The sequence below is a fragment of the Struthio camelus genome, chromosome 3, assembly GCF_040807025.1.
Source record: "Struthio camelus isolate bStrCam1 chromosome 3, bStrCam1.hap1, whole genome shotgun sequence".
In the NCBI taxonomy this organism is placed as follows: domain Eukaryota; kingdom Metazoa; phylum Chordata; class Aves; order Struthioniformes; family Struthionidae; genus Struthio; species Struthio camelus.
The window spans coordinates 38,130,374-38,147,190 of record NC_090944.1 but is presented as its reverse complement, the minus strand read 5'-3'; the positions used below and the strand labels follow the sequence as shown (position 1 = coordinate 38,147,190).

At 36.0% G+C, this 16,817-nt stretch overlaps 1 protein-coding gene across 1 annotated transcript in view; it reads left to right on the top strand.

Moving 5' to 3' along the window:
• Positions 1-16,817, top strand: part of EYS (eyes shut homolog) — a 1,042,686-nt gene that overhangs the window by 464,359 nt on the left and 561,510 nt on the right. The window contains exon 24 of the mRNA XM_068937477.1: positions 11,186-11,445. Coding sequence (XP_068793578.1) covers positions 11,186-11,445 — 260 coding nt within the window. The remainder of the gene's footprint in view (positions 1-11,185; positions 11,446-16,817) is intronic.

Here is a 16,817-nt window from a genome sequence, read left to right as displayed (position 1 = left end):
GTCTTAAATGAATTAAGTAGTTCTTGCAGCAAAGGAACCTAGGCCCAAAACACAACAGCATCCACCCTGACCCATTGATATGTCAGTGACCAGTCCACACCACGAAGCTTGCTATCTGGTATGGATAATGGAAAGTGTAGCTGTAGTTTCAGTGGCTTAGAAGGATTTGTTTAGTACGTATTCAATTCTCACTAACCAGCGTATGATGATAAGACACTGTTTTGTGATATGGATCTTGATATGTTTACTCTTCTTGACTTTTTAGGTGGTGATTTGGTACTTTTTCATCTCTTTTCATCTTTTTTTTTTTTTTAATTTGTAAGTAAACACTGTGTGTGGTCTTTCTTAACACCCTGGAAAATAACCCGAATTTTAAACCAAAAGTACAAAAAACATCCCAAAAGCATGAAATACGTGTATATATATATTTTTGTAATTTCTAATGAATTCCTACTAAATCTAAAATAGGAGTTTCAGGAGGTAACACTTACGGGAAGGCATTTTTCCAACTCTTTTCTAAGTGGTCATGGTCTATGAACAAGGCTGCTGATGCCAAATACTGTGTTTTCTGGCGCTATTACTTGACTCTTGGTAATGATGCTGAATTTTACTTGTATTGTTACATCTTCCTCATTTAGAAATGTTCAGTGGTTGTGCTCTTTTAAGCACAAACGCTCTTTCTCATGATACTGCCCTGTAGTGATGGTTGTACTGGTGACTTTTAATTTTAACCTTTCTGTGCTGAAACATAGCATTTAATTTCATCATTTAATTTCATCTGGCTTTGTGAATTGGAATATTTGCTGCAAAATCCTTCTTGAGATATATATGCAAATAGTTTGATTGATATGAAGAGAAACTGAGTGTTCCTCTTCTCTGTGGTCCCGTATTCTGAAGGTTACATTTAACTTTATGTATCTAACAGAGGCACCTAAGTTCATAAGACTGCTTACACTATTTTCTTTACAGCCAGTGAAGACAAAGAGATGGAGATTCCTCCAGAAAGCAGTTCAGCTTATCTGAGATCTGAACTCTTAAGTTACTTATCTCTCTCCACTGAAAAAGTAGCAACTCTAAAGTGACTTAAGTCATATACAAGCTTTCAGTGCTTAACATTGCATGGAGGAAAGACAAGTCTGTGCCTAACCTGTGTGCTCTGTGATGTTTCGACAGGCCCAGATCCCTCAGCAGTCTAGATGAGGTGGAACTTCCCCTAGGGTGCATTTTAGTTCAGCTTGTGAGTACGTTTTTGAAGTGAATCTCCCAGCCATCCCAAGTTACTAGACGTTCATTGGTTTGCAATGTGTAATGATGCTATACATGCAAACAGGAGTTCTTTTAGATGAAACTAAACCAGAGGATGCACTCTGAGTGTGATCCACTGTGGTCCGCTGTGTCCAGTGTGATCCACTACTGGACATTCAGTCCATGGGACAAGACTAGAACTAGTCTGAAGTAAACCCACTAAAACAATTAGAGTGGGTATGTTGGATCTGTACCAACTGTTTTGCTCCTTTTGTGCCACACTTCTCACTACATAGCCACAGCCTTTAGACCCCTTCTTTCCTCTACGCCCAGATTATACTCCAAAGAATAAAGATTGCTGGCATCTATTTCTCATCCTAGTATGTAGTCATGACATTTCCGGGTCGTGCAGTGCAAAGAAGACTTACCTCCCGCTGCGTAGGCCCAACTAGCAAAAATGAGCAACTTGGCCGCATGTATCACTTTTTAAAATGGGACTAAGATCACTTTGAAAATGGTATGTTAGATGTCTTTGCAGAATTCTTGATATTTTATTTCATTCGGTATAACATGAATTGCTGAAGTTGAGTCTTGGATTAGTGTCTTACTACCTAAACAACTTAGAGTGATCAGTAGTATTCACATGACAGTTCTGTTGAGCCCCTAGGACAAGGATCAACAATATATGGTTTCTTTTAGGTAGTACTAACGGCTACTGGTATCAAATCCTAGCTCCTTTATATTCAGTCAGTTTCAGTTGCGCTGTTATTGAACAGATAACACACACACAGCTATTCAGTCAGTAAAGATATGTTAATGGTTTAAAAAGTAATATATTCATAATAAATAATAGATTGTTTTACAAATAGTAGTATTTAGCTTAGGAAATGCATTGAATTGAATTGTGTTCAACAACCTTCATATAGCATAGCACATAGAAGGAGAGTGAAAGTTGTTTTAGCAAGTTTAACCAAGTTAAGTGTCTTAGGACATACTCATTGTAGACTTTACTGTAGAGTTCTTTTATGGGTGCATTTCATTTCTGCTGTATAATGGCAGCAAGGTCCATTTCATTTACAATTCATGCACTATTTATTAGTCATCTTACTGTTATATATATTTTTCATTCCATGGTGAGCACTTCTCTGAAGCTTGAAACAACCAAGCACATAAAAATGAGGTCTTCTGTGCATGGTTGTTATCACCTGGTACCACTCCCTGTCTATTTTGTCTCTACTTGGATACCTCTACTTGACATTCAACTTGAAGACTGCAGGCTAAGCCCATAATTTCCGCAAGCCAGTGTCTACATGTCTGTTGCATTACGGAATTGTAGATGCATGTATGACAAAGATAACATTTTTTTTCCTTAATTTCCTTAATTTCATCATTATTCTAATAGCTGATAAAAGCAGATGGAATCTCTTTTATGTATTTTAATTGCTAAATTGATGCTCAGCTAATCAGCTTATTCTGTGAAAGATGAATTGCTCTTTCCTCACCTATTGATTTAGCCTTTGGAGAGGGGTAAGGGGAAAGAGGTGATATTTCTTCCTATGTGGTTAATTTCTTGCTCTTCACATTTACACAGTTTGCAAAGATATTTATCATTTGGTCATGGCAGACATGAGTATATTGGGGAATCAGAGCCATTGGGTAATGGATGAGCTCATATGGATGACCTTCTTGACTATTCCTTCCTTTGATTAATCTTTTTATGTCCTTGACTTCATTGGTGAAATGATAAATCAAACCAAGCTGTTGTTTACTTTACTGCTAATAAAACTCTGCACTACCAAATTGACAGCCCAAGGAGCTGGAATTCTTTATTGATTAATCACAATATTGGTAGTTTCATACCACTTCCTTGCACTGAATTGAGAAGACAAGAGGGTAGTTCAGTCCCTGTGCCCAAATTAATGATTCAGTTCACAAGCAAAGGTGACAGCTAATGATACTGTAATCTTGAAGGATGTCCTACTTCTTCAGAGATAAGAATGAAACACATCTGACCTATTGGCATGTCAGTGTTGACTGGGACAGCATCTGGGCACCTGTGTATTGTCTGGATAAGAAATGGCCAAGGTGGCATTATTATTTCTAAAAGTTGGCTGGTCCAGAGTCTTTTGAATGTTAAAAGTGTCAGATTACAGTAAACCGTGGAGACTAGATATGAATGGTGATTATATCTTCACAGAGATTTTGAGTATACAACATTATACACATCTGCAGTTAATTATTTTTAGTAAAGGTTTTCTTCATGGTAAGGGGTTTACTTAAGAACTAGATCTCAAAACACAGGACTGTATCCCCTTGTTAGCTGAATGCATAGAGAAGGAAACATCTGGAGCTTATCTAAACTACAATGGAATATATCTACTTTATGAAACATATGTACTTTACTTCTAACTTAATAGTTATAAATTAATGAATTATTGAGGACAAATGCAAGTAACAAGACATGCTGTTCCTACAAAAACTGTGGTCCCCTGAATAGATTCTGGAGTATTTCCACAGTGCCCAACACTCTTTACAACAGCCAGGTGGACCTTGGAGATGTGTGGTACACCTGCAGTGAAGTGCATGATTCAGGAGCTTGACATAGAAATTGATGTGGAAAAGATCTTTTGTTATTCACAATCCAGAAGTTTGTTGGCACACATCAGAACAATGCCATGAGTGAGCAAGTTTATAACATGGCATTTTTATTCCAGCAGTTAATTGATCCTGCCCTCTAACCACAGCAGTAATTGGAGAATTAGCAGTGTTTGTCATTCTTTTTCTTTATGACTTTGCCTCAATCATCTAAAAATTCTAGCCATTGTTACGTAACATTCATAAAAGATGTTGTGAAGATTAATATGTATGTTCCATGTTAAGAGCATGAAAAAAAAAAGAATTAAAAACTGATACTACTTTTACAGTGTTGAATGGAGTAAGCAACTAGTTTCTATATACTATAAACTATACTATAAACTATACTATAAACTATACTATAAACTACTAGCAGCCATGAGATGAGTACATTCTTCATGGTGCTGGAGCAGGTTCACTTACAGATTGCTATCATTTTTTTGATGTCTTTCAACCTGGTGCTGATACTATGTACCATTAAAGGCTATGTTGAGATTTAATCTCAGATGATTCCCATTAATGATCTGCAGCTCAGTCCCTGTCACGTCAAAGTCTCTCATGGGGATTCTGGAGAGACTTCTTCCTGCCACCTTTGCGTGCAGTAGAAAAATGGTTATTTCTACACTTTTTCATCAAAGAAGAGTTTTGCATGTCAGGCCATTTGTCCGTACTGATGTGAGAAGTGCAGATAAGTGACTGTACCACTGAGCATTTTACATGGCTTTAAAAAGGAGAGAACTTTTCTGAGTATGGGGAATGAAAGAACGACCAATGCTGATTTTTGTTCAGGTTTTGAGAAGGTGGGGTCTATGTAGTGAAAAAATACATGCAAAGATGCTTCTTGTGCCTCCATGCATACCCCATTGTAGTTTCTTGATTGAAAAAGACCTGAACTGCATGCAGATATTGTACTCACTCCCAACATCCATCCATACACACACACTAAAGTTTGAAGAGGGGAGGCAAGTTGTTATATTTCAAACTACTGCTACAGTTATATTTGGTATAGAGTGGATATCAGTTTCCTTAGTGCACACTGTGGTTCTGTTTGACCACTACTGGCCAGTCTAACAGCATTTCTAGTCTTTCCTGCAGTATGCTCAAGCATAAAATAAAGTGATGGGAGTAGGCAAAACACATAACCCATATAGTACTTGGGAACAGAAGTGCCTTTTTGTGGGGGAATATGTATGGAGAGAAAAATTCACTGTTAGTCCGAAGAATGTATAACAGTCTAGTAGTCAAAATTGTCTAGCATTGAAAAGCCTCAATAATAACACAGTTAAAATTGTTGCACAAGAAAATTTACTATTACCTTCCTCTTTCCTCTGGTGTTAGGATCATCCTTGCAGTGTCCCTCTGGGTCCTGAGATCAGCGATTTCCTCAGAAAGAACTGGGGTGGGGATGGGAGTGGAATCATGTCATGTCATCAGCATCTGGAGGTCTTCACCAGGAGGAGTGTGATGTTCATAGTGGGGGTCTTCTTGTCTTCAGTCTTGGGCCTACTTGAATTTTTTTTTTATGTTTCCTTTCACTAGCCTGCTTCCCTTCCCGGGGCTGCCAGCTGCAGTTTGACAGCTACCCCCATCCCAGCCCTATGCCACAAAGGCCTATTGTTTGCCAGGCAGTGAACAGTGAGGGTGTCACCCCCTCCTCAAAGGGACCTGGTCCAGAGCTGGAGCTGGAGCAGGGCAGACAGTATGCCCTGGACCCCAGTGCAGGTGCTCAAACCAGCGCAGTCCAGCTCAGGCCAAAGCCACGCCTGAGCCTCTGCATGGCCAGGTCAGCACCGAGCCTGGGGCTTTTGACTGGGAAGGGCAAAAGTCGTATTTAATGAGTTACAAAGAGCTTTAGGAAGCAAGCAGATAGCAAAGGAATATGGAAGTAATGGTAAAGAGAGACTCAAATTGGAATTCAGGGGGAGGTGGAGAGACAAGAGTGGGAATTTGAGGAGAACAACTGGGAGTGACATATGAAAGTGGAGAACTAAAAGCAACAGAAGAACATCAGAGAAACTCATAACGGCTTTTACAGGTGAAAGCTGATGGAGTATGTAAGATGCATCAGATCTCTGTCTGAGGAACAAAGAGTGAGTTAAACTTTCAGGAAATAAAAGAAGAAAGATGTTTATGGAAGGAAAGAGGAGAGAAAATGGAATAACTGAAGCCTCTATGGTGACTGTAAATGTATGTCTCTAGAGTTTTGTGATGTGCATTGGTGAATTTCCTTCTGAAATGTGTATTATGGTCAGGTAAAATGAGTTTCATTGCTGCTTTGGTCAAGATTTGTCATTTTTCCAGTGCTTCTAGCTGAGCTGAGTTGGAATGAGCACACTGGTATGCTTTTCCGATTGATAGAAAGTCACTGAGGAATTCTGAGATTAAAAATGGACTGTAGGTCTTGATGGTGTGATGAAAAGATGGCTTTGGCTCAGGGAGGATTTTATCAACGTATATAAATAGCTAATGGGAGGGAGTAAAGAAGACAGAGCCAGACTCAGTGGTATCCAGTGAAAAGACAAGAGGCAGTGGGCACAAATTGAAATAGAGGAGATTACTTTTGATAAGAATAAAAACTTACTTAACCACTGTGAAGGTGACAGGTTGCCTTGAGAGGTTATGGAGTCTCTATCCTTGGAGATACTCAAAACCCAATTAGACACAGTCCCAAGCAACTTGCTCTACGTGACTCTCTTTTGAGCAGGGGCGTATGTGTGTGTATATATAAGTGTGTGTGTCTGGAGATCCATTCCTACCTCAACCATTCTGTGACTGCTAAGAATCTTCCATATGATTTGATTCCTTAAACCCATAGGGTAGCACATAAGGCAAGTGATACTAATACGTTCCACTGGAACATGAAAAATAAAAAGGGGTGTTTTAAACTGATGAGAACCAAATAATTTAATATTTAGTTGATCATATAGCATTATAGGAACTTACACATTAATAGTAATTTCTTTGGATACCCATTCATGGCTGCAGGTTGCAATTTTTAACTGAAACTTTGGTGTTTAAGCAGGTAGTAAAATATAAAAGTATGGATAAAATTTATATTGATTATTTTTCATTATCTTCTCCTGTATGGAAAACTCTTAAATCTATGGAGAGCTAACAGAGATTACACCTATGAAGGCTGATCTATATGGGTTGGAGGAGTTCTTGTACGGATAAGGCACAATCAAAGTACTGTTTGGCTTATATATTATTACCTAAAGCAAGCAATCATGCATAGCTTGATTTTGTAATATCAAGGGAAATATTTAAGTTCAGTTATCTAAAGAAAGCATTTATACAGTTTATGGAGTAAGGCTAATTAATTAAAATTAGGAATTTTTAAATAAGCTTTCATCTTCTATTTCTCTTTTACTGCATGTGCCACTGTATGATTCCTCTTTGTGAAGATACTATAAATTACTTTGCTGCTTAATAGCAGAAACTTTCATTTTTTAAATTAAAATTGCATTTCAAAAAGCCATTGAATTATTTTCAAGAAAAATTAATTTACTGGCTATTTTTTGTTAAAAGTTTCATTACAACTCGTTGTAAATTATAGAGCAGAAAGAGCATGGCAGTGGGATACTGCTATTTTTGATATTTCTATTAGGTTATTGTCTCCTTGCCTTTCTGCATAAAAGTTACAAACAAGTATGCAATTGAGAGATGAAAGCAGAAGATTCTTTTTGCTTAATGGTAAAAGACTTTTAAGTCAAATATTTTCATAATTAGCCTGGAAATGTATGATGTGCCTTATTTAGGGATTGGCTGTGGTTTAATTTACACTTCTGTCACTCTTTCATAAATATTAAAATTTTTATAAGAAAGTCCTTGTAGTATTTTCAGCTTCTGAATTTACAGCTTAGTGACATGTGAAAAAAGATGGTAGTTCTATTTGTTCGTAAGAGAAAATGGATAAAACATTTTCCAGTTTAGAGTGTTGACTGTTTCTTGACCTTAGACTGTTTACTGCATTGCTTCTTTAGTTTTATGAGAGTTCAGCCTATGATAATTTTTTTTCAGATACCCAAAGAAACATATATTTATACACATACACACACGCACACACACACACACACACACACACACAGAGAACTTTAGCTTTTTTACATAGATAAAAATATATATGGTATATTTTGCCTTAAAAAGCAGTCTTTTAAACTTACAGAATTTCTAAAGAAATTCTGAATATATATCCCTCCTGCATATAGCAGAAATGTTTACTAAATACTGACAGATAACAAAAAAATTTTCCAGGTAATAGCAGTCATTCATACCTAGAGGGATTTTTATAAAAACATTTGTACAGAGGATAGTTGTTTATATATTCATTAACTTATATAGCTTGCATTTTAGATTGATTTTATGAAATTTACCATTATGAATACCAATAATGGCATTATTATTTGCCATTTGAATACCAAATTTTGGCAAATAAATTCAAAAAATTTCTAAACAACTCAGAAATAAACATAAAGTTGAATACAGAACATTTCCCATATTTACCTTTTTTCTTTAAAAGGCATGTGAAAACTTTAATGATATCCCACTAGTATTCTTAGACCTTTTTTCTGCGTTTAAAAGTTAGATAAAAAGAGCAGAAAAAAGTTGAGCAATGACTGTCCTGTCTTTGTATGGTCTCATTAAGGCATGTGCTACCTACTTTTTTTCTCCTTGCATATTCTAGAAATCTTCCTGATTTTCTCATGCAGTGAATGAAGCTGTCTCATTGAAAAAAAAACTGCTTGGGTTTCTGGCTCATTTCCATTTCATTGACCAGATAATGTATGAGAATATTAGCTGTAGTAGCTTAGTTGATAATTCACAGTTAAAAAATTCTACTCTTTATTCTGTACTCTTAATATTCTAATACTGCCTTCTAACATTGTTGAAATGGAAGATCTTATTACTACAAAATGGAGTCTTGAGTCTTAAACTGGGCCTCAGGGTGGATATTTTTATGCATTTTTCACATGTAATGACACCAGCAAACTCCTAACAATCCAAACAAGAATAAAGTAAAATTATCTTATTAATTGACTCCTTTGCGTTAATATTGACCTTCGCATCTGATTTGCTGGCTGGCAGGTAGCCAGGGTAGGACTGGCTACTTGTGTACTCTAGATAATTGCCTTGTTTAAGTGATCTCCATCTGACGTAATGTCCCCTTAGGCTATCCCAAATAATTTCAATAACACAAAAGGCTGTTATGAAACTCGTTATGGAAAAGAATGGAATTGAGCATGTTTTGTTTTTGCCCCTTTGCACATCAGTTACTCCTGTAACAGTTAGACCAGTTAAGAATTGAACCCTACCCCCTTCCACAAAGTGAAAGTTCTCCATATTGTGAGTTTTCCAAGCTGTAAGTGGAGCACTGACAAGATATTAAATACCAGCTTGTAGCTGGTCATTGGTAGTAATTTATTCAAAATCTTATAAATGTTGTCTTGGGGAAAAAAAACAGCATTACAAAACAATTCACATCTAAAATATCCATTCTGTTAAACTGGGACAGTCAGCTCCGGTATATCCAGTGCCAGTGATTTAGAAACACATAATTTGTAGTAGAGACTCTACTATTTTGGATTGACCCTTCAAGAGAAAGTTAAACCAGGTACTAAATAAATTGCAAACAGAACCTGTTATTCAGTGTTAAATCAAGGAGTATTGCTTCCATACCAAGTGTACAATATCATAAGTAGCAAAATCAGATAGGATTTTTGTGCTTAAAGCAGATTAACAAAATGTATTTGCAAACTATTTGATCGTATTTCTGAAAATGTATTTTGAGGGCTCTGACTAAAAAATCACTCCAAAAATGTGATTTTACCAGAGTAACCTAAGAATACCTTTTTATAGTTACAGCTGGTTTTTTTTATGAAAAACAAACAGTAACCCCGTTGTGACTCCTTATTGCTAAAATGTATGTGATTTCTTGAATGATAGAATTCCTTAGTAATATCCATTTCATTTCAGGTGACATGGAAAATATACCCACAAGCCAACCATATAAAACATTTAAAATTCCAAAGAAAACACTTACTGTATTTGTTTTAAGGGAGGTAAAATGTTCTTTTTTGTGACAAACTGTATCTGTGCCCTGGAGAATAGAACTGTGCAGTTGTGTTGAGTCTCCATTAAATAAAGTATTTATTAAGAACAAATCCTTTTATCAAGTTAGAAATACCAGACTATATTTGAGTGATCTACTTCCCTACAATCAACTTTAGTTTTCAAATCATCACAGCCAACCATCTTGATAATCTATGTGATTTAAGCTTAGTGGGGGGGTTTCAAAAGGTTCTGTGTATATGTTTAGATCGTAAACATAACTAAGAAGTAACATACTCAAAAATGTATTAAAAAGTTTCATAAAGTCACAAGGAAAGTTTGTTACACAAGAAGGTCTCAGATACTATTTTGCCTTGTCATAGAAGGCCATTGCATTCGTATTTTCTGCACTTGGACAAAATTTCACTTAACCAATTGAAAAGCTCAAATCATATTCAAATACACAGGCAATGAATAATTCAATTCATTTGGTAGCAAGTAAGTAAAATATGACAAAGATCCTTCTTTCATTGCAATTATGGGGGAAATTTTCCATGGCAACTTTGAAATCATTAGCAAATTGTAATCTTTGAATATCTAGAACTTTATCATATTTGCTGAAAATAAGAGTAGGTATTTATCTGTTTCATGAAAAAAGATCTTTTGCAGTCAGATGCATTGTAGTTATTGGTCCAGGTTTTTCTCTGCTGTGTTGTCAGTATCAGCCCTTCACAAAAGCATATACCAAAGAAGAAACAGCATCATGAAGAGAAGATTCTTCAATCTTTTATTGTGCCTTTGACCTTCTACCTTCTTTCTTAAAGGTATGCCAAGTGCTACCTGCTGCATTTCTTCCCAAACACTTACAGTACCTACCTACAGGTTTCACACATATGAAAATGTCTTCAATTCTCAAGCTTGAAGAACCTTGCTTTCCACACCCGATAATTTCTGACGATGTTGTTTAGCAGCTTAAAAAAAGATCACAGATGATTCTGTCTGCATTGACTTAGATGGTTCTCCAAGTGCATACATCCTGTGATTTAGAATAAATCATTTTCCTTTTGCACAAATAGATTGTGGGAGAAGAATCTCAATATAACATTTATTCATAGCAAAATCTGACATAACTGGTAGAAGAAAGCTATGCACAGAATGACATTATTGATTTTTGAATTATTTTAATTGAATTAATTGGACATGATTGGGCTAAGTCATTGATTCTCATTCTTCCACCATATCTCCTCGTCTTTTTCAGATGCACATGTACAGCAGGCTGGACAGGGCCAGACTGCAGTGAAGATATAAATGAATGTGATTCTGAACCATGCTTAAATGGTGCCACCTGTTACGAGTCTGTTATCCAGGGACAATTTGTGTGCATTTGTCCTCCATTTTATACTGGTGACTTTTGCCATCAGCCCTTCAATCCCTGTGACCTTCCATACAATCCATGCATAAACAACTCAACCTGCTTGACACAAGTTGATGGAAATCCACTGTGCGTTTGCAAAACAGGTAAGAGCTGATATAGTTAATCTTTTCTTTTGTCTGCTCTACTGCAAAATTGTTGCAAATACATATTAAATTTAGTGCCATCTTTGCTGAAATTAACAAGATTGTGTTCCTTTCAAAGCATATAAAGCCTTCTTGCATTACAATGGGTCTATCAGTTACAGTGAAAGACTAATATGATAGCTGTCAGTTTGTCTACTGTTCTTACACTAAGATAATTACTTAATGTATATGACATGGATGTTTAGATTCCAGCATTCAGAATTGTTTCTTCTGAGTCAATTGTTATAAAACCATGGAGGCAGATACGCCCCTGGCCAGCAGACCTGACAGTCTAAATTGACGAGACAGACAAGCAGAAATAGACAGAATATACTCAAATTGTTAAAAGTACAAAAATTGGGCTAGGTTAGACACGGTTCCTCTTCCCACTGAGCTGTCAGGAAGGCCTAGTGCATCAGAGGAGTAATTTTCCCCTGTCTAATGGATAGAACAGATTGCTCTTCGTCTTTATGCACAACACGCAAAATCACAGCAGGCACCTGCAGCTTTCCTGGGCCATGGCTTGAAAGCCACAGTCTCTCCCTCAATGTAAAGAACTGCTAAGGTGGAAACGAGCAACAGTTTAACTGTGCAGAACATTTCTATACAATTCTGCATAGGAATGTGCAGTGGGAATTTAGGGATGCAAAATACAATTACCAAACTTGAAATTTAGGTAGGATTTTGAAATCATCTCCTTTATACATAGAAACGGTGGGGGAGCTCTAGGGGCCAAGGACAGCAAATATACTAATTAAAGTGTTACACCACAACAATATTACTCATCTTATTGTTTATTGAGTTGCTAAGATGCAGAGATAATATGTAGAAGTCAGCACTACTAATAACTTAGGTTTCTTATTGTTAAGGCAAAGGTTACTATAAATTACTGATTAAAAAAAGGTGTATGTGTTGCTCATTCAGTGCAAGTATAACACTGAACATCATGACAACAATAGAAAACAGCTTTTGGTACAATATATTGATTTTGAAGTTTTTGTAAGAAGTGGTCTGTAAAGAGCCATTGTAGTTCAGATCTTTTCTTAACATCCCACAGAAAAGTCTTATATTTGAAACATTTTTGTGCCCAGTTTCTTAAAGATACAAACAATTTGCAGCCAAGATTCTCAAAGAACTTAGAAGGATTTCTTGAACTTCAGAGATTCTTGAAACTTGCAGCCAGGAACCTTCAAGAATCTTGAGGGAACTAGCAGAGGAGTTATCTGAATCACTGGCATGTATTGTTAACAAATCTTGGAAAACTGAAAAAATCCTAGTATTGAAAAGGAGTGAAAGGTATACATCATGAAATGAGCCAAATATTCGTGTTGATAAATTGCAATTATTTATTTAGGACTCTGACAACAGAGAAGGAGAGGCAGTAAGATATAAAAATTTAATTGAAAGCATTTCATAGGTATAGTTTTTTTCTCAATTTTCTTCCTTTCCTTTTTTATTCTCCTTTTATCTGCCATTACTTCCCTTCCTCTCCCAATAAACCTATCAAGATTCCAAATCTGGTTACAAAAGGCAATCACACTGACATAGCTGCATTACTGTACCTGACCTGATACCACATGGCGCATTGATTAAACAACTTGCGTGAGATGTAGTTAGCAGTCAAGTCATTAGATGGATTAAAATCTAGTTTATCAATAGTTGCAAAACATAGTTACACATGAAGAGATTGAAATGAGCAAGGTGGTTGTTGGCCTGATTTCCCTGAAATCAATTGTCCAAAGCTATTTAATGTTTGCATCAACTAACTAGGCAGTTTCATAAATCTGGTAAGTACGCACATGAGGTGTGCATTGGTTCAGTTAATAGGGAAGCAGGCTATTGTTGAGAATTGCCTGATATAATACTCACAGTCCAAGAATATGGATTTTGATATAGTATGAAGCACTGCATCTAGGATATAAAGCCTCTAGAGGTGTGCATTATGACAGGTATGCCTTAGAAAATGGTAACTCAGAAAAAGACATTAGAATTGTTGCTGATAATAATATTAGTAAGAGCATTCAACATAGCTCTCTCTCTAAAGAAACAACACAATTTTTGTACGCATAAATAAGTGGAATTTAAGATAGAAGCAAGGAAATTATTTGGCCTTTGTAAAAAGACTTTGAAAGACCATCACGTAAAATCTATACCTAGTTCTAAATAACCATCTTTAGAAAACAGTATTAGAGATGGGCTGCAAAATTAACAGAAGGACCAGAAATCAAACTGTAGGCTGTGATGCTTCCTCAGAAGAAAAAGAGAATATCCACTGACTAGAGGGAGCTGAGATTAGGATACTGTAGTGAGGCAGAGAATACAAAAGCAGACAGAAAAGTATAGGAAGCAAATAGAAGAGTGTAGCAATGTCTCAAAGTATAAATTAGGCACATTCAGTCTTGCTGTAAGATATTAGCTTAGCACATAATAATTGAAGCAACTTTACAGAGAGCTAGTGAAGTCATGGTCAATAGGAGTATAAAGCAAAATTACATGTATCTTTGTTCTTGTATATAGGTATAGGGAGTTAAAGTTGTCCATTTCGGCTTTAAAGGTTTTTAAAATTCTATAAATGATAAAAACGTAAAACTTGGGTTTGAAGTGACCGCCTTGGTGGTAGAGATGTGCTCCCTGCAAGGGGATAGCTTATGACATTTGTGTCACAGAACATGGCGCTCTCAGTGTAGATTATGGAACACTGCTAGTTGTTGAATTTATGTTAAGTTGTCCACAGAAACAGGTTAAACAGTTAAAAAATCATGAAGTCCACAGTTGTTTGGGAGTATATTAATGATTGTAATAATGTTTGAGGGTAGACCATTATTCCAAAAGTTTAGGAATCACTGCAATAGAATAAGTTCCCCAGGAAGTGTACAGAAAACACCTCTTCTTGTATGATTTGCCAGTATTTTGTAAGAAAAGGTCTGGTCAGTGCTGTTCGGAGATGGCTGTTTTGTGCCATCATGCTTATACCCAGCATTGAATCTTTCTGTTAGTTCCTTCTGAAATATTTCCTACTGAGTAGAAATGTAACAGAGGAGGAAAGACAACTTCAGGCATAGGTGGCAAATGTTTTATTACTTCATTTATCAACAAGTGTTTTCCATTCTTACAGAATTCCATTCTTGGAATGAATCTTAATAATCATAAAGAAAATGTCATAACAGCAGAGGACATGAATTTCATATATGACATATGAATTTAATATAAATAACATTAAAATATTTGTAACTGCATCTAGGCAACTGTAAATAAATTTTCCAGGGTGTCTGGAAGGAAGAACAGAGACAACTCATGCAAAAGATCCAAAGAGCATTTCAACTGCATGTGTAAAATTCCAAGGTCAAAAAACTAGTGGATGAACATAAGACCTTTCTGTTCTAGGTAATGTCAAAAACCAAAGTGGTAGGTGCCTAAAGGCATTCCAAAGGGAAGACAGGGCAGTTCTGTAGAAGCAATGCAGCTTTCTGAGAATAATTGTGTTGAGCCAAATTGCTATGACAAAGATAAATTCAAATGAAGGAAACCAGTGAAAGGGAGCGTCACAGACTTAACCTTGAAAGTAGCATTAGTAATTAAAAGGAGTTAAGATATTAGAGATCAGATTGCTCTGCAAAGCCATTATCATAGGGCAAAAAAAGCAAGAGTTGTTAAGAGAGATGAATCTGCCACTGTGGAAGGAAATAGGAATACCAGAACAAAACAAAAATAAAAATACAAAGCCCTGGAGTATGTCAGAACACCTATCCCTGTTCTAAATAAGCAAGAGAGAAGTTAGTTTAATTTCTATGAAGTACAGAAATACATAAAGCAGAAATTAGTGCCAGGATTGTGCAAATGAATATCAGTCTATGCAAAAAAGCTAATTGGCACTAATATATAAAATCTAACCACCTACAAAGAGACTTGGAGTTGTACAAACAGCTATGAAAGATACAAGGACATAATAACATCCTTGAGTTGCAGTCTGGACACTCCCTGTGTGACAGTCTCAATATCATGTAGACTATCAATTCAAAGTCTGATAATCTAGAATGCGTAATTAAAATAAATATGAACATACATCTTAAGACAATAATCTTAAGACATGTGGGGTGAAGTGGAAATGCAAAGAGTTAAGGGTGAGCTTCTGTAGGAAAAGATGGAAGCTACAAGGCAGGAGTGTAGGAATGATATCCTTTCCGCCATATAAAAATAGCCACTCACTTGTACTGTTCTTGATGTGGACCAGCCTCATGTTTTCTCCCAGGAATAAAAGAAGGAAAAGTTAGGATTGAATACATAAGAAACACCTTAGAATGACCAAATCAGGAAGTATAATGTGAAAACGTGTATTTTGACTAAAGAAGGATAACGACACCCAGAAAACAAAGTTTAAGTTCATAGCCGGAAGTACAGTTATTTCTAAGAATTCTGCACAAACAGTGTGTGGTTCATGGTATAAGCAAGATGGACACTTTTGTCTTGGGAGATGTAGATAAAGAACTGAGTGTAAAAGAGAGTTCCTGAAAGCAGTGTGTCAAAGAACCATAGCTATGCCTGTATTTGCATTTAATAGAATTGCATGTATTTCTATATGTGTTATGGGATTTTAAGAGCAAGAATGAACATCAGAATCAAGAAAAGAGTTTTTGAACTTTTCCAAAATATATGAGTTTTGCTATGAACTATCTAATGTAAGGTACAAATGTAATACTTAAATATAGAATTAAATTAAATCACAAAAGCTGCGAGTGCAAGATCAGTTTTCTGACTAGGACTGTTGAAACACAACAGACATACTTGATATTGAAATGTGAGATAAAGGATAAGAGATATCAATGTGAAATGTGAAACCTGGGGAAATAGAAGTTTATGGCTATTAGAGAAAGTTAGCAAGACAAAAAAATAATTTGTCAAGAAAAAAAGTGGGCCAGAAAAAAAAAGCCAGTGTTTTGCAAGCAAAAATTTTTTTGACAGTGATGTATTCTTATGAAAGAGTTGTAAGTTCTAATATCTAGGAACTAAAGCAAGGCACTGTTAGTAGAAACAAGATTTGTGTGTTCCTACCAAAGCTTTATCCCTTTCAAAAAGAAGGGTTATTCAGTCAGCATTTTGAGTTAGTTCAGTAGCTTTTTAATGAGTTAAGAATTTCAGAAGGGAACTGAAATCAATGAAAATGGTATTATTAGAATAAAGCTACCAGAAAGTGTGGATTAGTTTGACCAGATGTAGATGTCCACGGTATTAAAGTTTATGCTGCGCTGGTCTCCTTGTACTCCGTTTATAGTCGATGGAGAAAAAGAGGCAGTTTTCTAAGGTAATTCATTTAATCCAAAAATAGACATATAAAA